The sequence below is a fragment of the Balearica regulorum genome, chromosome 4 (assembly GCF_011004875.1).
Source record: "Balearica regulorum gibbericeps isolate bBalReg1 chromosome 4, bBalReg1.pri, whole genome shotgun sequence".
Lineage (NCBI taxonomy): Eukaryota > Metazoa > Chordata > Aves > Gruiformes > Gruidae > Balearica > Balearica regulorum.
Genome location: NC_046187.1, coordinates 67,421,860 through 67,445,720, shown reverse-complemented (window position 1 = coordinate 67,445,720; position 23,861 = coordinate 67,421,860). Strand labels below are relative to the sequence as shown.

At 38.8% G+C, this 23,861-nt stretch overlaps 1 protein-coding gene across 1 annotated transcript in view; it reads right to left on the bottom strand.

Annotated features, from left to right (window-relative positions):
- The window catches only part of CLNK (cytokine dependent hematopoietic cell linker), a 30,217-nt gene extending 12,712 nt beyond the window's left edge, over window positions 1–17,505 (bottom strand). The window contains exons 1-9 of the mRNA XM_075752481.1: window positions 17,413–17,505; window positions 14,796–14,958; window positions 12,948–13,027; window positions 12,600–12,645; window positions 9,696–9,724; window positions 9,334–9,353; window positions 7,732–7,860; window positions 3,879–3,906; window positions 304–322 (exon numbers count right to left, since the gene is read on the bottom strand). Of these exons, the coding sequence (XP_075608596.1) occupies window positions 304–322; window positions 3,879–3,906; window positions 7,732–7,860; window positions 9,334–9,353; window positions 9,696–9,724; window positions 12,600–12,645; window positions 12,948–13,027; window positions 14,796–14,958; window positions 17,413–17,487 (589 nt within the window). The 5' untranslated portion in view covers window positions 17,488–17,505. The remainder of the gene's footprint in view (window positions 1–303; window positions 323–3,878; window positions 3,907–7,731; window positions 7,861–9,333; window positions 9,354–9,695; window positions 9,725–12,599; window positions 12,646–12,947; window positions 13,028–14,795; window positions 14,959–17,412) is intronic.
- Window positions 17,506–23,861: the final 6,356 nt, after the last annotated feature.

Genomic DNA, 23,861 nt, shown 5'->3' with positions numbered 1-23,861 from the left:
TTGATTTGCTTAAAACAAATGTGATACCCTGGTTAATGCCAGTTAATGCCAAGTTAAATTCCTTTTCTCTGCTACATCTTCCATAACTGTTGAGGTCACTGTAAGTCTCTCTATTCTCAGCAGATGTATACCTGGGGAGTGTCTCTTATTTAAATATAGAGCCAGACAGCCTGATACGACATAGCAGGATAGATGTCAGGTTCTTATACTGATTACTTCAGCTGGAATTTTAATGATAGACTATTTTCTTCTTGGAATATGAAGGAAAGACAACAAATTAATGTAATATTATTAAATACTAACCTTGTTCTCTTCCAGGTGCCTGTATAAAATGATAACATAGACAGTATATATTTTTCTTTTGATTACCAACTTGAACTTATCCCAACAGACCCAACTATCTTTTAATTTTAAAAGAGTTTATAGACATTCAATCATTAATACTTGATCACTTTGTCAAAAACTCAGGCTGAATGCTGATCTCAGTCGACTGGCAACAATGAGAACCGAATTTTTAGGGGTATAAGTGAACATATGGTTTACTGCAATGATCACCATTTCATAATGACTGTTGTGCATCAGTTTAACTTAGAATACGGTTTTCCTTCATTGATCTTGTATTGAATCAAAAGATTGATTTTGATTGACTAGAGATACACTATCCAAAGATTAAAATCAGTCATTTCTATTCAGGCTCCTTAACTGACAGTACAATTATTTTTACTGTCACGGCAGATACTTCATTCAAATTCACTGTGTGAAGAGTCTTAATTCAGTATATTATGTTACAAAGAAGTGAATGATAGACAGGTATCTAAAGACCAGAGTTTGACTCTCAAACTTTCACAGTATTTCTGTATTATTTTGATTCACATGGGAATAGTAATTATGTGGTTTGTTAAACTGATACACACAAGGCTATAATACATAAATATTAAAGAGAGGCATGTTTTACTCTTTGCAGATGTTGCACTTTGAGTCTTCCTTAAAAGTTATTTCCCCCATAATGTTTACCCATTACTTAGAAATTCATAGTCCATTCAGGTCGGAAGGGACCTAGGCACGTGTCTAGTCCAAGCTCCTGCTTAAAGCACGTTGAACTGTGAGATGAGACCTGAGCTCAGAGCTTTGACCAGCTGGGTCTTGCAAACCTCCAGAACATACATTTCACAGCCTCTCTGGGCAACCTGTTCCAACACCTTCATAAATACCCTCATAATTTACTCTGTGAAGTGCCACGCTCTGCCTTCTTGATAATCACCTCATAGGCACTGGCAGGCTGCTGTTGGGTTCCCCCAGAGCCATCCCCCCTCCAGGCTAAGGGAGCCCACCTCCATCAGCCTCATTTCACAGGGCAGGTGCTGCACACCCTGATGGTACTGGTGACCCTCTGCTGACCCACTGGTCTCTGTCAACCGCAGCCTTGAGCAGTACTCTAGGTGTTTATTGCGCGATGAGTAAAAGGGAATAAATAGTCCCTTCCCTTGACCTCTTGACTATCCTTCTGTTGATACAGCTCGATACGCTGTTAGCCCTTATGGCCACCAAGGGCACACCAGTGGCTCATGTTCAGCCTATGATCCCCAGGTTCCTCTGAGCAGAGCTGCTGCCAAGGGAGTTAGTCCATCCCAGGGCAGGATTTTGCATTTGTCCTTTCCAATTTCAGGAGGCTCCTCTTGACCCTTTCCTACAGCCTGTCTGGGTCCCGGTGAGGGGCAGTCCTGCTCTCAAACCTATTAACCTGCTGTTTGGTGTCTGAAACCCTGAGAAGAGCATGCTCTGTCTCCTCCTCCAGGTCACACTGAAACTATTTATGTCTTCAGATCTATATGAATGGGAACTGATCCAAATTAAATTTTATCTTTTCCATGTTATGAGATATACAATATTTCTCCTTTAGATGTAGCCAAGCTAAGACCCTGTCAGGAGCTGCACTGTGTGTGCAGCTGTACAGTGCCCAGCCAGAAATACTAATTACAGATCTAAAATACTTATTGTTCTTAGGGAAGTTTTCATATTTGGTTGGTAATGAGTCAGTGTCTAGGACAAGAGAAAGATTTTGTGTTAAATATTATCTTTCTTGCCAATATATTTTTTTTCAGGATTAAATGTTAATTACAGTATTGCAATCAAACCATGTTTTGTAATGATCTTTCAAACTAAAAGAGTTTCTAACCATGGGAGGAGTGAGGTTTGGGACAGCCTCCCAGTCAGAACTGTGGAGAAATAAAACTCAAAGGATTTGAAAGTTAGAGCTAGACCAGTCTATAGATTTGTGCTGCAGCCCGCTGTGGTAGGAAATGGCAGGGCTTAACTAGAATAGAGATTCCTTTCTTTCTTCTGTTCCCTTGCAATGAGATAAAAACAATACAATAGAAACATATTAGTGTAATAAATAAAACATTTACTAAGGAACACAAAATGCCATAAATTATAACCTATCTCTGAATTTTACAAACATCCTTTAACACTCTGCATTATTGTAGGGACTGTATCTTGTAATATATCTTATAGGAAACCACTTGGCGTAACTAAACCCCTTTATTGCTAAACCCATTTCCTCTGCTTTACTTCATTGGCCCAAGTAGAAGGTGAAGGAACTTGTTAAAAACTTTTTTACAGAAACTGAGATTTGGGGAAAAAAAAAAAAAAAAATCACTTGCCTTTACCAGTCTGTGAAAAAGTTACTGCTTTCTACTTTATATATGCCTATAGGTGAATTCACAGCATTGCTTCTTACCTTCTACTCTCTGGCTGCAGCCAGCTGGTGCGGGGGTCACCAGTGGCAGGGCTGCAGGCTGGGAGGAGAGGTGGTCAGCTTGGAGGTGCAGGGAGGGAGGGAAGAGCCCTTTTAGCCACTGCTTCAGCATCGCTGGCATTGAGAGCATACATGTCAGTGGTGCCTGGAGCTCAGAGCTGCCCTTGGTGGATCTTTGCAGACTGGCTGTGAGGAACGTGGGATGTGAGCTGGAGGATGGGGCCAGTGGGAGATGAACTGGGGGATGTGCTGGGGCTTACTGTGCTGCCCATGGCTCAAGAGGTTTGAGGACATAGCGGAGTGTGAGCTTTGGCAGGAGGGCCGGTGGGCTGTGCTGTGTGGGGCTGTGCTGGGCTCAGAGGGCAGCGAGGACCATACATCGCTGTGATGTGGTCCCCACCTCGCTGGAGAGGGCAGCCAGGGGTTCGGCTGGGGGAAGCCGTAGGACCACACAAGTGCCTGAGCAGCAGTGTGGTGGCCCCCTTGGTTGCTGCCAGAGCTGTTTTGCCGGCAAAGCTGCCATTTGTCTGAGGTGATGGATTTTGCAGGGCTTGTGAGGGGCCCTAGGGAAGGAGGAGGGGGAAGAGAGGGAGAAGAGAGCTGGGAGATAATAGGTGAGGTTCATTCTGGGTATAAAATTTGTCAGGTTTTTATTTCTATTCTTGAAAAGGGTCATGTTATTTCTGAGGTAGCCTCATATTTGCATCACAGTAATACTATTACACTGCTTTATTAACCTTATCATTTCAGTTTTCTGCTTTTAAAAATCTATGTGGAATCTCTGTTTCTCTGAAAGAGTGTGTCTCTCCTGCTGCTCACTATTCAAAGCATCTGGCAGTTATGAGATATGCTTTTATGTGGGTACTTGGGAAGGTAGCTTTGCACTGCATGTATGTTTTCATTTCTGCAAGCAACTTCAAGAACTTACCTTACCATTCACAGAGTAGCAGTATTGGAAATACTACACACATTAAAGACACATACATTGATGACCCAAACCTAATATAATTCTTAAAGTATTTTTACCTAATAGGCTAAAATACTGATATAAGAGAGGCTGTGCAGCCATGGAATGTGTATGCTCCTTATGGTCATAATATATACAAAGATGATTACTTACTTCATTTAGTTCCTTAAAAGATAGATGTCTGGAAAAGAAAGAAATATATGCAAAACATTTCATTATCATAAAATAAAAATCACTTTGAGTACTTAAATACTTTGATTACATCATCACTGAAAATTAATAGCCCATGGCAGGGGAAGGATTTTATTACTGCTATAGAAATTCAGAGGCTGGGTTTTATTTACATAAATTATTTGCAAGAAAAGGTTATAGACTTCCATAAAAAAGAATAGCATCCACTGAATTCATTATGCTAAATGAGAAAAGTCTTTGTTAAGGATTTATTCTGGGAGGAGGGGAGAAGAGATATGAATGATTATCAGCTGTCTTCACTACTTTTCATATCATACCAAAATGTCTTATTACGAACTTTAAAGTCAGCTATAAATGGAGGTAAATTCCTTGAAGAGTTTCAAAAATGAAACATTCACGGAGGCAGAATGGAAATGTAGAGGAAAGGAAGTGGAAACCAGAAGAGGAATGGAGAGTGCTCCTCATGGTCCTGATTCAAGTAGGTGTTTAGGTATTTTTCTGCCTTCTCCTCATATACCTGATCAACAGGAATATCTTCATTTCCTGAAAAGGATCATCAGAAAATATTCTCCCCCAAAAAGGACAAAGTATCGAGTCTGACAATTTTGTTAGATGTCCTGGGTTTGATGAACACTCATGCTTTTAAGCAGTTTCTATCTTATAATAAATGAGATAGAGTGCCTGATTTTCAAAGTTATTCAGCAACATAAGGTATGGATGGGCATGTAAGAGGTTGTTGAAGACCTCAGGATTTAGTCCCTGCTTAGATTACCTCCTGGACTGAGACAATATGACAGTGAGTTACTTTGCTTAATCGGTCGGAGAGAATGCAAAAGGAAGACACAGAAGAGAAATCCCTGGGAGCTGTTTTTCAACACTTGCTCAGTGGGAAGGGATCTCTTCCTTAGAATCATAGAATAATTAAGAATAATTAAGATCATCGAGTCCAACCGTTAACCTAACACTGCCAAGTCCACACATCTACATGTCTTTTAAATGCCTCCAGGGATGGTGACTCAACCACTTCCCTGGGCAGCCTGTTCCAATGATTGATAACCCTTTTGGTGAAGAAATTGTTCCTAATATCCAATTTAAACCTCCCCTGGCACAACTTGAGGCTGTTTCCTCTTGTCCTATCACTTGTTACTTGGGAGAAGAGACCAACACCCTCCTGGCTACAACCTCCTTTCAGGTAGTTGTAGACAGCGATAAGATCTCCCCTCATCCTCCTTTTCTCCAGGGTAAACAACCCCACTTCCCTTGGCTGCTCCTCATAAGACTTGTGCTCTAGACCCTTCACCAGCTTCGTTGCCCTTCTTTGGACACGCTCCAGCACCTCAAGGTCTTTCTGGTAGTGGGGGACCCAAAACTGAATACAGTACTCAAGGTACAGCCTCACCAGTGCTGAGTACAGGGGGACGATCACTTCCCTAGTCCTGCTGGCCACACTATTCCTGATACAAGCCAGGATGCTGTTGGCCTTCTTGGCCATCTGGGCACACTGCTGGATCATATTTGGCTTGCTGTTGACAAATACCCCCAGGTCCTTTTCCACCAGCCAGCAAGGCCTGTGCTGAAAACATCAATATGGAGGGTTAAGGAGCCAAGAAATTTGGGAATGATCTGCTAGGGGAAAGTTTCTGGAAGGCTAAGACAAAAGAGGGGGGGGGGCAGGGGGTTTGGAACTAGATGATCTTTGAGGTCCCTTCCAACCCAAAACATTCTGTGATTCTATGATTCTATGTTTTGGGTTTGGATAGTTGCATTTGTGTTAGCTTCTGCAATTTGTTAGCTTGGTCTCCAAAGTCATTATTTGACGTGTGAAAGCCTATATTCGGGACATTGGGTGTATGGTAAAGTTAAGCTGTAATAAAGGTGTGCTTGCAGGTCCCCACCACAAGGGGACAAGCCACTCATATGGCCTGCTTAGCACAGGCAGGTAAAAGTTTAAATCTCACCAGAGCTTCTAAGATACATTCCAGAATCCTGCACATGCCTATTTTTATGAGACTATTTGTAGTATATAGATAATGATGTGTGCAATTTTATAAGTCTTCCAAATCTTGTTGGAAAACAGGACTTGCACTCCTAAACCACGTCTGCGGTTTGACAGCTTTCTTACAGTCTAGCAGATAATGACTGTAGCACCATACTCCTCCACACCGCAGCTCATACGCGTGTTTTCTCCTTACAGAGCTGTGACTGGTCTGAAGATGGGTGAGAAATATTTTGAGTGAAGTGCGTATGTGGGAAATGTGTGAAGTGCCTTCCCCAGATCATATATGGTCTTAGTCTGAGCCACTCCTCTCTTAGTCATGTGATTAAAAAACCTAGTACAATTAAAAAAAAACCCCTAAAATATTAGAAATATTTTGGTTTCTATAACTGCAATGTGGAGTTTGGTGGTTATGATTTTTGCTGCTGCCTTTTACTTCTAGCATAAGAAATGACATGTTTTTATACTACAGAATTTGGCTTTATAATAGGACCTTTCAAATCCAACTGCTCTGCATACTGATGACTGCTGGCAAACACGACTTGTAACAGTTCTCACAGAGCTTTCCATGTATGTGCTGCCTTTAGGAAGGTTTCAGTCATGGGATTTGGAACTCTGCAGCTGTAGGTCAGGTCACGCATCTGAATATGAAGCTACTTCATATTAATAAATGTCTTAATAACCAACAGCTTTTGGAACCTGATCCATGACAGAATTTAAGCACCATTCAAGAAAAATAAAAAACAACAACCATACTTAGAGCTCATTCCTTAAGTATATACTTAACTTTAAGCAGAAGATTATTTTATTGATTTGTAAGCTTTTTTTTCCCCCATGGGATTTGTAGTGACCTTTATAAAATGAAGCAAAATTCCGCCATGATGAACTGAAATTGAAACTATGGATGGATGGACAGGATTGACGCAGCTCAGTTGTGCCCAAACTTCTGGCTGCAGTAGGTTTTCGTCAAGAGGCATTTGAGCATTATGTGCTGTGGCCCCTGGATGTGTGTCATTCCTGTTCCCAGCATGTGTCCACCACCATCCCCATTTATGAATGTGCATTTTGGTCACGCAGCAGGAGTGCATATGCATCTGGTTACATGGCAGTGAGCAGCATAGGTACATGCTCATCCGACTAGATACGTGTGCTGTGTGAAATAAAGCAACCAGACTCATAACTTGACATAAGCGTATGCTTGGCCATACAGCTGGACACCAGAAGTTTGTGCTTCGGGACTCAGTGCTCATCCACACTGCCATGTCAGGATGCTGAATGAACATGTCATATGACGGAGGAGGGCAAGATGGAAAGGGCAAGAAGCGACTCATAGTCTGGAAGCATTGATCTCATGGGCTGGAGCAAGACTTCTGGCTACAGATTAGTCATTTCTTTTCCTGAACGTAATATCCTTGGAATGTGGAGTGTATTTCTGTATCTCTGGTGCGGTCAGTGTATTTCCCCATCACTTGGTTCACATATTGTGCTAAGCAAGTGCAATTGTTTCTACTTGGATGTGGTTGCAAAACCGCTGAGTGTTAGTAAGAAAAAGAAGGAGAAACCTTAAAGACTTCATGAAAGTTCTGCCTACTTTTCTACTCCTTTACTTCTTTACCATTATTTTGGCAGTTTTTTCTATAGAAAATGCTAGTGTCACATTACGCTACATACCACTTCTCAATTATTCACAGCTGTCTAAAGAATAACTTTTTTTTTTTCTTAAGTAAAAGCAGAGGTGCAATGGAGGTAAAGTCTTGTGGTTTGACCAGGGAGAGTGTTTTGATTCTGAGGGAGTGAGGATGAGGAATGCACCCATACCTTGTGACTTTTGCTGATACTGGAAAGGTACGAGCTTGGCTGAGCGTTTTCCTCATGTGAGGGAACTGGCTGCTTATCTTTGGCTCTGGAGGAAGTGGCTGATATTGCTTTGGCAGTGTCTTCAGAGGCCTAGAGAAGTCAAAGGAGAATTTGAAGAACTATTAGGGAATAAAAGAGGTGCAGGGACTGTGTTGTAAGTACAAGCTCAAGAAGTAGAACACTGGAATTTTCTGAGAGCATTTCAATGTATTTGTGCTGAGCTTAGCTCAGGTCCAGGAGCTTCTTGAGGACCTTCAATAGCAATAGTAATTTTGGATAATATTCTACATTTGCAAGACATTACTGTACTATGTTCCATGCCACTTCACATCGCTTTTGTATGCTTCACCAGTATGTGCCAAGTACAGCTCTCCAGTGTTGATGTTTCTGGGCAGATATGGCTGTGTATAAGGCCCAGCCAGGGAACACGCTGCAGTTCAGACACACAGGAAAAAATGTTCTTCATCCCAGAAAACTCACATCTAAGATATGCCCAGGGTTTTCTGGCAGATGTGGGCACGCTCTACCCATGCTCTGAGACCAGACAGTCACAGCCCAGCTCCAAGTGGGAGCTGTAGCATGGGTGAGCAAAACTGGAGGTGCATCCATCCTGCCCTGCAGACCTGCCCTTCACTGGTGGGCTCCTGGGGAGGGAGCCTTGTGCGTTTGCATGGTACAGACCAAAATTAAGTCAGATGAGAGAATTAAGAACCTTTCTGGGCACTATAATGTAAATATAAACAAATAGTGAAATATTGTGGAATAATGAAATGAGAATTTTCTTGTTTCTGTGATTTTACAGTTTTGAATTTGTGAAGCTACACTGTCCATTTATGGTCTTATTTCATATTTTAACTTAAGGAATAATCTGAATATGTCTGTAATGTGAATCATATTTTAAACTTGTTTACAGCTTTTATGGCAGTCAGTACAGGCACAGAGGAATAAGCTTGACAGTCCTGGATGACCTTTTGGAAGGATGTCTTAATTGTAGCAGTTATTATTATTTTGGGGCTGAAAAGATCAAGAAGTGATTAATTATTAGTTTGTGGGCATATAATAGAAAAAAATATTCATGGAATAGAGCCTGGTCCATCTTTTATGGGAGTAAGCAACAATATTCCAGTTGATTTCTATGGATACAATTCAGACTTGTAGCAAAAAATTGGCAGAAAGATTTAGGAGGCAATGAAGTCAATATTATCACGGTGAACAGAGCCTAAGGCACCTATACAAATTAACGGAAGATTTTTTTTTCCAGTAACTTGTATCTTGGTTGAACCAGATTCAACATTTCTAGGCTTTTGACTTGGTCGCAGGCTCAGCCAAGGTGATTTTAAACGTGCAGACCTGAGCTCCAGCTATCAACACTTACGTCTAATGTTTTGTTCTCCCTAGTTTCATTTCAGAAGCTAAAAAGGTGCAAACAGAGCCAAGTAGTAAAAGGATGCCGGCTCACTTCCAGTCATCTCGTTACCATGAGTGGTACAGATGGATGTGAGCATTCATTAGCGTTGAGTTCCCTGAGGAACTGCAGGTAAGCGATCTCGTAAGTAATCTTACCGTGGGGGAGGCACAGGGTTCTGGAAAAGAGAGGAAACAAAAATCCGTGTAAACTTTTTTCCTTGTTTTACTAAGAGAAATGTAAAGAATTAGATTAAGCAGACATGCCTGTGTCGATAGTTGAAGGGTTTATGTACTCTACAACACATAACATCATACTTTAATATGCCATTTTAAAATCACTGAGGGGTAAAAGACATCTACATAAACCATGAATGCGAATAAGTGAGATAATGTAGGACTGCAGATATGAGTTCTCTTGTCATTTTGTTAGCGCTAGCAAAATTGCAGTGAGCTTTTAAAAATATATTCAATAGCAAAATGACCTGTAAAAATTTTAATTGATGAAAGATTCTGCTTACCTGGGGTCCGTGTATTTTCGCTCTGTCTCCTAAAGATAATTATTAATAATTGTTAATAAAGTGCTGTCCATATAATTCACAAATAAAGGTATAGCTTTATTCTGGTATTGTTATTAGTGTTATTGGCAATCCACCACCATCCTTCCCCCTCCCCATCTCCACCTCCAGAACTCAGCTCCAAGGTCATGTTGCTGTCTGTCCTCACAGCATTCATCCTACCCAACTCATCTGTGTCTCCATAACTTTTCCTGCTACCAAATGGGAAGCATTAGTTTCTGTGAACCTGGATGCAAGGGTTGGAAGCTTGAGAGGTTCAGTGGGAGATTACTGTGTGTGGGAACGAAGGCAAGTCACAGCCTAGACCTGAGACGGAGGTCACTTGGGTGGATGTTTTCTTCGTTGGCTGGTCTGCACATGAGGCCAATGGGCTTTGAATGAGGCTTACTGGAAGCGGAGTGGATTTCGTTCAGTCTGTACTTGATTTAGTCTTTCTTAAGGATGGATTCAGGTGCAATTTATAACTTATTCTCAACCATTTGTGCTCCTCACCATATAAAATACAATACTAAGTGTACTTAGATAATTATGGTGATCATACAAGTGTTCAGAATCTTCCTGCACTGTAGCGAAGTATGTTTGTTTAATATCACTCACATTCATTTCGTAAGAGACATAACTAGGAATTAGCTAAAATTAAAGCAGGAAAAAAAAAGTGGTTTTGTTTATTTCAGCTTATAATATAAAATAAATAAAATAATCATTAAAAAACAATCTTTTTACATAAAACAGAGTGAACTTTGGTTTTACCTCTGGCTTTCAGAATGAAACATTTAAGAGTGATATTTATTCAGGTATTTTATAATTTTAAAGGTTGTTCATAGACGTTATATATATTCTTATCAAATTGGAATGCATTTTTTTGGTCTGTTTTGATTTTTGTATAGAAATTTATAAAAGTCTTGAAAAGCAATTAAAGTAAATCTATTTTTTGTTTGTTTGCAAATTTACCAAAATACAACTGATTATTTAAAAGAACATAGGACATCTTATTAATAACCCCCCATCTTCAGTTGATTTTGAAAATATTTTCAGAAGTTCTACATACTGAAATCCTAACTAATGCAAAAAGACATGCACTGTATCTTAAGTTCTCCTTCAAGTAAACCATAAGAAATTGCTTTGAATAAAATAATGATACCTTAAATGTTTAACAATTCTAGAAAATAATTATTGACAAAAATTCTTCTGTGCTGTTCATGCCATCTTGTGGCAAAGCCACTTAATAGCACTGGGCACGAGAATATATGCTAAGATACATTTAATAACAGTGTAGTTATTATCTTAAAATAATAGATTCCTGTATTAGCTCAGGATGTACTAGAAATATGTTTAAGTTGCATTCGCAAACTGCAGAGTTTAATTTACCTGCCTTCACTGTCTTTGGTTCATCTTTCTTAGTGTCAGCTCACATCTCATGGAGGCAGACAAACATGTAAATCCAACCTACACAATCCTGGTGGAATTTGAAGCTTTATCTAAACTGACAAATGTTGGTGGGACCCTTCCTACCGATTTCTGCAGATTTTGAAGCTGACTTGCTTGAATTTATCTCAATTCAGCTTTTTTACAAGCTACATCAGGATTTACTCACAAGCATCAGTCTAACCTTTCATTTTGCAAGCTTTATAGTGCTACCTTTCTCATAATCTGTAGGAATTATTTGGCTCTGTGTTTTGTATTACAGTATGAACTAAAAGGAAAAAAAAACCCAACCCAAATTCTGTTTTCCATGGAATTTTTTTGTGTTATTTTTCTGGTTGATCATAATACTTTGAAAATCAGCTGTTTCAGCAAACACAGAAAGGATCATGTTTTCCTGCATTCTTTTTGACAGTATTTAGCATATAGTTCAAAGATTTTGAAATGTTAAGAGGAAAATATCATTCCCTTTCTGGGTTAATCAGATATTTTATCCTTCAGTAGTTGACTTCATGAAATATTGCTACATCTAAAGTACATCAAATATAAAAAAGTATATAGAAAAGTATGTAAAAACCTACTTTAAAAATAATCTTATGATTGAGTAAAACCATCAATCAAAGGATTTAATAGTTGGACACCTCATTAGATTCTTGAAGGATAAGATAACTGTCTTATAAGTCTGTCTCTGATTTCCCCACAAGAAATAAAACAGAACAAACAAAAAATGAAGGTACATTTGTGACTCAAAATTATAGGATTTTGAAGAAAATTTACAGTTAATGATAAAGCAATGGAGAAAAAAATATATGCTAGGTGATATACCATATAATTAACATATTCTTAGTAAGAGAACATTGTCAGATAGCTTTTGTAAATAATTACCCTAGGATGTAAATCCTTAGTAGGAATTGCTAAAGCTGATACTACTATTTAAAAATAGTTGTTAGATTATGCTTTACAATATATTCATACAAAATGCCTGAGAAGGATCGGGAGCCAAAAAGCATGAGATCATGAGAATGAGAAGTGAAGCATAGCAGGGATCTTGCAGCTTTTTGGTGCAACAGTCCAGGAGACACAGGCTTCCCCCACCCCACCCCCCCCCACCCCCCTTATGTCCTTATAATTGGAGAGAAAAGGAAAACATGATATTTAAATTTAATGGCTTTTTTTTTTTCTCCCCCTTGAGGAACAGGGACCTCATGAGATAAAATATATCTCCTTTTGTAAATAATTACTTTGATGTTAGATAGTTGAAATGGTATTGGAAAATATGCAGTATGATTATTTTGGAAAGCAGCTGCTGTTCTGAAAACCATGTCTATTCTATCATCTGCAATCTCTACTTATGTACAGAAGGTAAATATGGAAGCAACTATTTCTATTTCTGATTGCAGAAATGGGTAGATTTTTTTATTATACCTCTAACACTTGGCATGCTCCTCTCCTCCAGAACAGATGTATGTTTCTGTTAAAACAAAATACAGATGTGATGTTAGTCATCATCCTTGGAACTATGGCCAGTAGAAACAGTGCTGCTCTTCACTGGGATGCCTCTAATGCTTGGTAAAACCCCGGCGGTCAAAAAGTGAAAGCAAGCGGCGAGGACATTGGTGCAAAATGAAACAGGAACGGCTCACAGGAACTTGTGTTACCTTGTACAGTCAAACGTTATGTGGCTGAGACTTTAAATAGACTGCACTTAACTTTAAATGGCATCACAGAAAAGGGGAAATCTGTTTGTCAACAGGGTTTAAGATCTTTACTTACCGCTGAGTATTGAGGGGGTTGAGATGTGTGCTGGCTGTTCCCTGGGGAAGTGGTACCCGAAGGCCTTAAACAACGTTTATCTGTGAAAGAGGAAGAAAAAGCAAGCCTGAGTAATTCAGTAATATTATGTTTTAAGCAGAAGAGGTTTTAATGTAAAAAATTTGGTTTTTTCAGGTCAGATCTTGCTATTTTTATAGCATTTTAATTTTTTTTTTTTTCCGTTTCAGAACTTAGCTGTTATTTTAGTAGCTGTATTGAGGACATGAGCATGATGCTGGTAATAGTTTTATAGTTAACCCCCTCACTATGTTTAAAAAAAAGCACCTTCATAAGCTGGGACGCAGTTAAGGCAGACATTTGACCTAAACTGTGAATAGTTTAGTGAATTTGTTTTTCACTTGAACCTTTGTGCTTGCCAACGCCATTGTGTTGTTCTGGTTTTGCGAGGGGTGTGGGGGAGTTTACTCTCTAGAGAGCTTTTAAATTTTTACTTTAGCTTTTAATAAATACTGCACCCATGGCCATCTAAAAGAAATGCACAGGCTGTTTACTAGCGTGTGTTTTCGAGTCATTAATTTTATGTCTCAAGGGCATTGTTATTAGTCTGGGAAAGATGACAAAATGGGATGTTAGCATTGAATTTTGCCTTTTTGAAATACATTTTCAGACCTTTCCTCACTCTTGTATCCTGCCACATTATAGTTACTGGGCATGACACACAGGCAAAAAGCAGCTTTTTGTTTAATGTGTTTTCTCTGAAATCACAAAACAAGAATGGCGTCTTTTTAGTGTTTAAGACAGTCTTACATAAACAACAAAAGATGCTGACTGAAAGTGTTTACTACTAAGCAAGGTAAAAACAGCATCGGGAAGTTAGTTACTTCAGATTTCCGAATAAAATGCGCGAATGAGTTTTTGGAACATAATGTAGACTATCTGGATGTTCAGACTGATTGTGATCTGCTCACACACTAATAAATCTACTCACATTAAAAGCCATTTATTTGTTTACACATCAAACCAACTCCCACAAAAATCAGCAGAAGAATCTTTGCTGACTTTGATGTGAACTGGAGCAAGCTTTCATACATATATTGATTCTGTATTTTCAGATATTTTTGGTTTCTGGTTTCCATTCTTCCTTATCTAGGATTTCGCTCCAGTTTTTTAATGATTTAAAACCTCCACAGAGTGTTTATAATGGCTTTGAGCAATGGATAGCCAGGATGATATTTCACTTCTGTAAATGGGATATTAATTGCTGTGTATGTTTGGGTATTAAATGTGACTTAGAATGGCTTTAGTAAACCAAAACTTGATTAATGCAGCTATCTTGCAAGGTTAAGAATGCCTGAGAAATAGACTCAAAGTAATTGCTTATTACTGCTATTGAAAGCGGCAGAGAACACCTTTAAAAAGAATACTACATTTCTTCATCTGCAAATTATCATCTGGAGGAATGTTTCATGTGTTCTTTAATATGTTTTCCATCTGAAAGGTTTCTAGGCTTAAATAGCAGCAGACTTTTCTGAAACAGTTGTGGGTTTGACCAGGCAGGTTTTTGCCCATTCCAGGTAGAATGGGATCATAGAATTTCTCCCCTGAAGGTAATATTAAAATTACCAAAGCAGCATGTAATTATTGATTTAACATAATTTAATGGCAATAAGGGTAACTGTTGAATATGAAGATGCAAACAAAGATCTTCTCTTGTTCCTGCCCCCCAGTGTTTTATTTTTCAGTCAAACCATTTCATTTAAAAAAAAAATCCAGACTGAAAACCCCAAGTCTGTACTGTTCCTATGTACATCTAGGTTTGACTCACTTTCCACAGACAGCAAAAGTTACCTGCATATTCGGATTCTTGTATAGGTTTGGCAGGAAGGATTCTCAAAGCATGAATGGCCTCCAGAGTGGAAGAACTTACAGTCTCGTAATCACCTTCTTCCTCCTCAGACACCTTGGAAGAAGACTGTAAGTCACTCTTGCCTTTCATTGTCAAATCTTTGTCCTGGATAGAAGAAGAGATACACAGATAATACAAATAAATTTAAGTTCAAGATTAATTTCAGATTTGGAAATATTTGATTACCATAACTAGACTTTTTGGTGCACAGGAAATTTTCTGATGGAAATTGAAGGGTTGGAAAGTAGTTGAGCAAGGCTTTTGAGGATCTAAATTTTTTATTTAGATTCATAAAATGGCCATTTGGGAGACAGTTCCGGTGCCTCTCTGAATTTGGCCAGTCACCACTCTTGAAAATACAATGAGAGTGTTTGCTTTTATGATCATTGCAGACATTTGAAATTGTGCCTTTCATTATAATATTGTCCATGTGGTATTTGTATTGTACTGACTGTTTACATATGTTACTTGCAAGAATATATTAACTAGCTCATCACAAATGCCATACTTTAAAATAAAAACATGCACTGTTTTTGAGAATTTGTGCTAGCAAATGTGCAGTGCAAGGGAATGCGATAGCTCGTATGTATTGAACAGTGGAGTCCACAGAAATGTGGTGCTGCGAGTGACTCCGGATGTCTCTGGATGTGTCTACACAATTGTACTAGGTTTGTTCAAGATTATTTTCTGGAGTCCTGCTCCACCCTTCATACTCGCTGTTTACACGCTGGAACATAACTGCAGGCTCCCTTCAGGAGGAGACATGCACAAAGAGCGCAGAGCTGAGATTACTGCCGTGTGAACTCAGCTGAGGGCACCCAGTGTCTCTGTAAGTCACAGTTTATTACCAGAGACAGTATAGGTGCATCCATGCACTTGGATCTTTCCTGATGTTTGTTTTTATCTCTGCTTGAACTCACTAGTAACGGGGAATCAATAGTTTCCCGAGGTCTCTTCTTCTGCTAGTTAACTGTCCTTTCAGCTCATGTTTTTTCCTCGAGCGCTACAAATTAAACCAATTTGTTTTACCCTACAAGGAAACTAAAAAAATTGATTACTCTCCACTTTATTTCAGCTCTTATTGTGCTTAATGCCTATAATTGTATTTCCTTTAAGTCTTCTCACTGTTAAACTAAGCAAAAACAATTCTTTAAAGCTTTCCCAGAGTTGTCAACCACCTTAAAAGGTTTTGAACCTCATATTGCCAGTGTTGCTTTCGTGTGAACTCTCTCCAGGATGTACACATCCTTATTCCAACATCAGGCAGACCTCCAAGAAGTGTTCTTGACCATACATTTCAGGACGAGGTTTGCCTTTTTATAACAGTACATAAAAAAATACCAGCACACCCTAGACAGAGCCCTGCAGGATACCTGGGTCTGCAGGCTCTTCTGCTGCATAACTCTTCCCAGTTCAGTAGCAAACTGCTGGCAGCTGGGCTGAGGGGGGATATTTTTTCAATCAATTGTGCAAACACTTCACACATTTTCATCTAGACCAGGTTTCCAGGTTTCTACTGTCTTCTGGGAAATGTCAAAGACCTAACAAAAATCAAGATACCTCATGTCTACTGTTCTCTTTCTCCCCATTACGGTCATATTTCTGCTGAGAAGGAAATTACTTTAGTTTGAGGAGTTGATGAGATGTTCTTCATGTTCACATTAGTAATTTTTTACATATCAGACTTATTATTTCCAAAAGATGCTTTCAGACTGACTTTGTTTAATAGTCTCTCCAGGTATCCAAAGAACCCTCAGGATTTGCTTGCTTTCTTGTAAGAAATTAAGGTTACCACTGTTCTTTTCCATTGCTTTAGGAACTCGGGACTCCTTGGAGACTTCCCAAAGATAATCAATTAATGTCTCAGAATTTACTTCAAATACTTCCTTAAGTGCTTTAGCATAAGTATTCTCCTGACTGTTCTTTCCCTGTTCTGCTCTGCACTATTACAGCCTTCTAGCTGGTACTAATTCCATATTGATTGTAATTAACCTTTCTATGAAACCTGAAGCAGCCAAAGTATTGATTGCATCAACCTTCTTTAGTCATCCTTTACTTGTTCAACTTGCTTATTAAGCAATAGACCTGTGCTTTCTTTTCATCTTTCTCTGACTTGTAATGTATTTACAGTCTTTTCTTATATGCCTGAGCTGAAACTCAAAACCAGCTTTCAAAATGGGAAGACATGGAAATGTGTATTGTTAGCTTTTCGGCTTTCATTTGCATTGGTTACATATTAAACCTTGAGGTTTATGACTGACTTACATACTTGTTCAGCTTGACTCCTGTTATTTTCACATGGTCTTATGGTAAAGTTGTATTTTAGATTCAGACCATAAATGGACAATTGACTAATGAGTGAGTCACTTCTCTAATCTAGCTCCCACTACAACAAAGTAAAAGTTCTCATACATACTTCAAAATTCTCATGCTTTATTTTATATTAACAAGCAGTGAGGATTACATTTTCTCTTGCCAGTGTTATAGCCAAGATAATATTAACACACATCAGGAAGTGAAAGAAAAGTAAAATTTTAGGAAGAACAGTGTGATACTTACAAAATGATTGGTATCAACAGGAATAGTCCTTCTGTTTTCTGTGAGAAATGGAGAAAAAAAGTCAGCAGGTGTCATTCTGTAGAAAATTATACAATAACTAATAACTTATAGAAAGGACTAAAAAAATTTGTCAACTCTGCAGTATTTTACAGATACTAAAACAAAGGAGATGAAGCGAATCCACCCATGAGTTTGATGCCCTATGCAATGCATGAGGAAGTAGCTGTGTGGAAATGGGATTCACAACCACTAGCACGTCTAAGCCCGCCCACAGAAAATACGCAGAGAAGGATGTGCTTGGAGTCCGCTCTTCCGAGTTTTTCTGCTTGGTGCAGAGCTGTAAGGGCTCACCCTGGTGAGCCTGAGGATCCTGGTCTGGAAATCCCTCTTCTGAATAGAAACGTATCTTCTTCCTTTAGTGGCAGAAGAATATCTGACCTCCTGCTTTCAAGACTGAACTGGAAAATGAGTTGTGCTGAAATCTTTTCTGTAGTAGTACAGCACTTGCCCAGGAAATTGGAGCCCTGATTTCAGCTTGAGAAGCTCCAAATTAATGTTTTCCAAAACCGAGAGCACTCCAGCTACCAGGCTATAAACAATTTTAGGTAGTGGCTGTCTGGCCATGGATGTTGTCTCATGGTATAGCCAGGAGAGCATGAGTTACAGGGCTAAAGAGCTGGTGAACAAGAGAGTGTTCATGCAAGAGAGTTATTCATGCAAACTAGTTGTCTGATTTTCTGTTTAGTGATGCTGGTGCAGATCAGAAGAAAATCTAGTTAAATCAATAGTATTACCCAGGACAACTGATGCAGATGAGAGGATAATTAGGGGGTACCGATATAAAAATTAAAAAGGCAGTCAGTGTCTTAAATTGTAGCTTTTTTACTTCCATTAGTTAAAAAAATGGTCATTCTATCCTCTACTAAGAAATAAATAACAGTGGTAAACATTGAAGCTGTTAGCCATGCATTTCATGGGTTAACGCTAAAAGGACACTGTTTGACACAAGCCTTCGGGGTGATTTATTGCTATCCAACATCAGTTTACAATTTGATGTCCAGATCAGTTTATAATCTATTCTGCTACACTGGGATCACCAGAGTTTGGAGGAAGTCCAGCCCTCCCTCTCATTTTCTTCTAACGCCTCCTTTGCACAGCGCGAGTGAAGGGAGAGGCAGCGTGGCTGCTCTCCTGTGGGCATTCCCTTTACGTAAGGTGAATGCCCAAATATTTGTTCTGTGCTAGCTGAGGAGTGCAAACCAGCTAGAAACCACTCTTCATGTTATTTAAGGATGACATTTTGGTAGTGATGATGAATATTTCATTCTGTCAGCTATGCTGTACGTATGGGGCCTTCAGAATGAGAAGTGCTGCATGCCGTCCGGGTGGTGGAAGACCATAGAAGAGGCTCACTGCTTGGGGGGACACTATTTCTGCTATTTATTATATATATCACCCTGGAACATCCAGTTTCCTGGCTTCTGTTGCACTGTCTGTTGTACAGGGATGAAAGAGGACAGGTAGTTGCAATCAGCTGGACCTTCTGACATCTATATTTTTTCACTACAAGCTACAGCTGACAGGAGTCAGAGTCTTCTCAAGCTATAGGGACTGATCATATTTTGTTCAGTCTGAAAATTTTTTGTTGCTTTGCTACATCCTCTGTGAAATTAATAAATGGAGTATATCAGTTATAACAATAGTAAGGTGTTAGATTTCTATGGCAAATGTGTGGGTGTGTTTCTGCCAGTTGACAGAGAATGCCTGATGTCAAAGGATAAAAGGGAATAAATTGTTTTTTCATTAATTTACAATGGAATAAAATTGTGTGCATTTTGTGGCAACCTTGCCTGCTTTTTATAGTGACCTTAAAAAAGTCTGTTCGAAAGGGTGACAGGTGAGCAATTTGTACATGAAAAGCCAACATCAGAAACATAACCCTTCTTGAGAAAGCAGAAGGTAAATCTGTTCCCATTGACTTTGTGAGTCTATGAATGCATAGCGGTTTTTCACTCACTGTTCGTGGTGTTTCAGCCAGCAACAGAAAGCGATAAATTTTTGTGGGTTATATTTAATAAACCCTGACAGGGTATCTCCTAACCACTTCAGTAGAAAAAAATGAGGCTGGAAATGCTGCAAGGAAGAACCTGCATAGGAGTTTTCAGAGTCACTTTTTTTCTGTCTGGTCTAAAAGTACGGTGTAAAACCTCATCCTGTTAAGTATATTAGCATCTTCCTCTAGCCTGTAGATGGGTTAGGCAAGACAAGTAGACTCCTCCTGAATTGCACAGGTTTAATTCCAAGACCGAGCATAAGACTAGGGAGGCTTCACTTCAGAGACTGAAAAAGGCACATGAATAAATGCCATTTATGGTGAGCTTTTGTGATATGGCCAGCTATCCATAGAGGATAAAAGACTTGCAATAAGATGATAGACTGCTGCGTTTTATTTTTCCAGAACTGCTTTTTCCAGCCCTAAATCTAAATCTTCTGCATTATACTGATACTGAATGAATTAAAGCAAACTTCACATAACACAATAAATATTGTATACCAAGTAAACATATCTGGCTAGTTGTGCCCCTATTTAGTTAGATAATTCTACATGCTTTGCATTAAATGTCTCTTAGCTCAGCTATGGTTGTGAAATATGGTATCATTTTCCACTGACATAAGTAGGAGTAGTGTTTTACTTATGAAATCAATGTGATTTAAACACATGCTTATTACTGACCATAACCTGTCATTGAATGGGATTTAGAGATCCTGTGTCACTGTCTTGTTGTTTTGCAACAGCAAAGGGTAAAAAGAGAGGAGTTCTTCATGAGTAGTGGCAGAGGAAGAAGGACAGTTCCCTTATGTGCTTTCTAGAAGTCATCAGCCATATGTAATGTTTTCAGTCTCCAGCAAGAGGATGATTTATTGATGGCTTTTTGCAGTGTCTAACATCACAAAGCCAACATTTTTTTGGGGCACTCTGGAAGTAAACACCTTTTTGCTTTCTTCATTAGTGGGTATCCAATTTCCAATTACTGGACATCCATTTCTTTTCCTTTTTTCTTATAATTAATTTCAATTTTTATGATCTTACAATGTTCTGATCCTTTACGCCTTGCATGTTACCAACTATCACTGACTCTAAGTAAGAAGTATGGTAAAAAGATATGCTATAGTAATTCCTTTCTGAGTACTGAAAGAATTTTACCTTTTGGATGTATATCCAGATTCATTGTTGCACATATGTTTGGGCAAGATCTAAAGACATAAAGAAAGAAAAAACAATCCACTTTAAAATTAGAAATTGCCATTGTTCTATGAAACTTCTCAAAGAGTTAAGCTTAACAGAATGAGTGAAAGCTGCAAGGATAATAATGAAATTTGAAAAATGGTTTGGCAGATTTGGAAATTCAACAATCTTGTGTCAAACCTTACATTTTTGTTCAGTTATGGCTCTAAGTTTGGTGCAGCTACAGAGAGCTCTACTCATTTAGACATAAATATTGTAACAGCCTTTTTGATTCTTTAGCGTATTCGGTACATTGTTCGAGGGATGAATTTGCTTAGAGGGATAGGAGCTAACCCTCTCTTTCAGCATGCAGCTGTGCCACTGCACGTGGCTCCCTTCCCTTTCTGCCAGGCAGCAGAACAGGTATAACAATTTCCCCTAGTCCTGATGCAGTATTCTTCCATCCAGCTATCACTCTGGCATAGGGAATATATGAGATATATTGAGTGTGGAAGAAACACATAAACAGATCTTGACCTTCCTCTGGTGTCCTGGGTGATGGTTCTCTTGCCATCACCCTCTTTACCCACTTGGACCATAGCTGTGTATCAGCCTGCCCAGCAACATTTATGGATCATTGCAGTAATAATACTTATTTTATCTAGTATCTAAGCATCCACCCTTGGAATTGCCCAAAGTTTCTGAAATACCAGCACAAATCTTTGAGTTTCAACTGCCCCACTCTTAGAATTACAAATTAATTTAGGTTAGCAGCAGCTTTTGAACAAAAAGCAAAGCTGAGAGTGGTTTCCTGTTCAGTGAGCAGGCTGTAACCCACACTAGAGTCATCTGGTCTTTCTCTGTCTGCTGGTTAGAGCATGGACATATCAAAAAGAAAACTTTTATTGATGTTACTTATCAGTGCTTTAGAAAGTAATTTATTTACTTACTTATTTTTTGGCAAAGTTGTCTTCCTGCTGTTTGAATCTGGTGGGTGAGGTACTATCGTTTTCCTGTTAGCTCTGACACAAATAAACAAAGTTTACTGTTAGCAAGCAGCAGTAAGTGGGGAGGAAGTGTAAGTGCGAGCAGAATTGAAAAACAAATTTTCAAATCTCAGAAACGCACATATGTAAGTGATTCCCTTCTTCTCTACCTCAAACATTTCCATTCTCTGAATATTTTGCTGATTTTCTTGTTTCTCTTAACTGTTTGGAAAGAAGAACAATAGTTTCCTGCTGAGAGAATGAAAAGCTGGAAACTGAATTCCTGCATCCAGTGTTTTGATTTCTTTAGAGTAAGGTACTTATTAAACTCTTGTACAACTGAATAGGAATTAAAACCCAGAGGCACCCACCCAAGATCTCTATTGGTAGTAAAATACTTGCTAAACACCAGCGATGTAGCTGTCAAAGTAACAGCCATCAGTTCTCTTGGCCTCTCTACTTCTGGTGCTCCAGCCACACTTAGAGCTCCTTATGTTACTCATGTAAAATAATACTGATCTGTAAATCCTTGAAACAAACACCAAGATGATTTCAACTTTTACCCTTTGACTACCAGAGACTTCAGTGTTTGCAGCAAAAAAGTTAGGATTATCTCACCAAACAATTCCTACAGATTGTAAAGATGGTCATATTCTCTTGAACAATGTCACTTGGACCTAGTCCTGCCCAAATTCCTTTAAATGCACAGATCCTATAATCAGTGTTGCCAACTTGTTTCATTTTTTCTTTATAAACACAACCCAAATCCTATTTAGAAAAAACAAAACACCCCCCCCCCCCCCTTAATCAATATTTGAATGTGCACATTGATAATTATTTTTTCTGTCAGTGTGGAAATACTAAAGGGCACAAATGCAAAAGATGCAAATTTTAGGAGAAGATTTCAGCCATGGAGTGAGCGTGAGAGGTATGCTTGAACAGTTGCTATAATTATAGAGAATTTTGGTTAAATGGTTAAATCTATACTGCTGAGTTATGTCTGTGAAACATCAGGAATAAAACAGGTAACTGATTTCTGTCATCTCTATGCTTTTTGTCATTCATGTATAATTTTTTTGTCTTTTAAGAGAACAATTTCATTCTTTGCAAAACTCTTCCCCCAACTCCCCCATAGGCAGTGTGTATTACCAATGCAAAAGTCTGTTGCATATGAACATTATACATATGGTGAACATAATTTTGGTGTGTTGGAATTTACTGCATTCCTCCCTGGCCCTTCCGGTGACAAATTTCCCAACATGCACCTGAAGAATGACTTTCTGCAAGTTCTCCCTTGCCTACAGCAGGAACTATTTTAGTCTGTTTAATCTGTTTTTTTGTCTGGGTGTCAGATGCAGCACTGAGGCTGAATACCTCTTTTGCTGGCTGCCTCCATGACTCCTTCAGAACTACGTATATGTTACATGTAACTAGTAGCATAAATGGCTCAGAAGTACAGGATTTGTCAGCAACTTATCGTGGGTTCAAACTGGGAGGACATTCGGCACCTTTTGGGTGATCTATGTTAACAAAGTCACCACCTTGCCTAAAAAGATTACAGAAGGTATTTTTCACCATTTTTGCTCTAAAATACAGCTATGCCATTTTTAAAATCCCCATGTCTAATTATAGGGCCAAAGCATTTTTCCTTCACAGGATTTTCTTCAGTCTCTGGTCAATGCTACAGAAACATTGCTCCCTCCTTCTGCAAAAAGGTAGGGTTTTTTTTTTCCTATGCAATTTAAGACACTTTCACCTCTTTTAACTTAAGGGGAATGTGGAATTTCAGTTAACTGGGTATGTTCTATAACTTTTTCCATTTATGATACTCATTCCAGACTGACCAGATACAAAACCCTAAATTGTGTGTCCGTGATAGTGCAGTTTAGTGGCACAGACAGAGCAGCAATACCCATTCAGCTCAAGGTTCAAGTTACATTACATATGGCCAGAAGATATATTGGGGATAAAAATCGAGGGTAGGCTTCATTTTAAGTAATGATTGCCTAAAATTTAACTGCAGAGAAATTGTAATGGAGCACCTACAGAAATACGGATGACATTTACATTAATGTCAACTGAATTCATCTTGATGGGTTCTGTTGCAATAAATTATGATTGATTTATGATGAATTGGATGTATAAAAGTTTGTTTCAAAAATCTTAAAATTTCCAAGAGTAGTGAAATTATTAGGTAAGTTGTAAGAACTTACTCCATTTGAAAGTTTATTTACTTC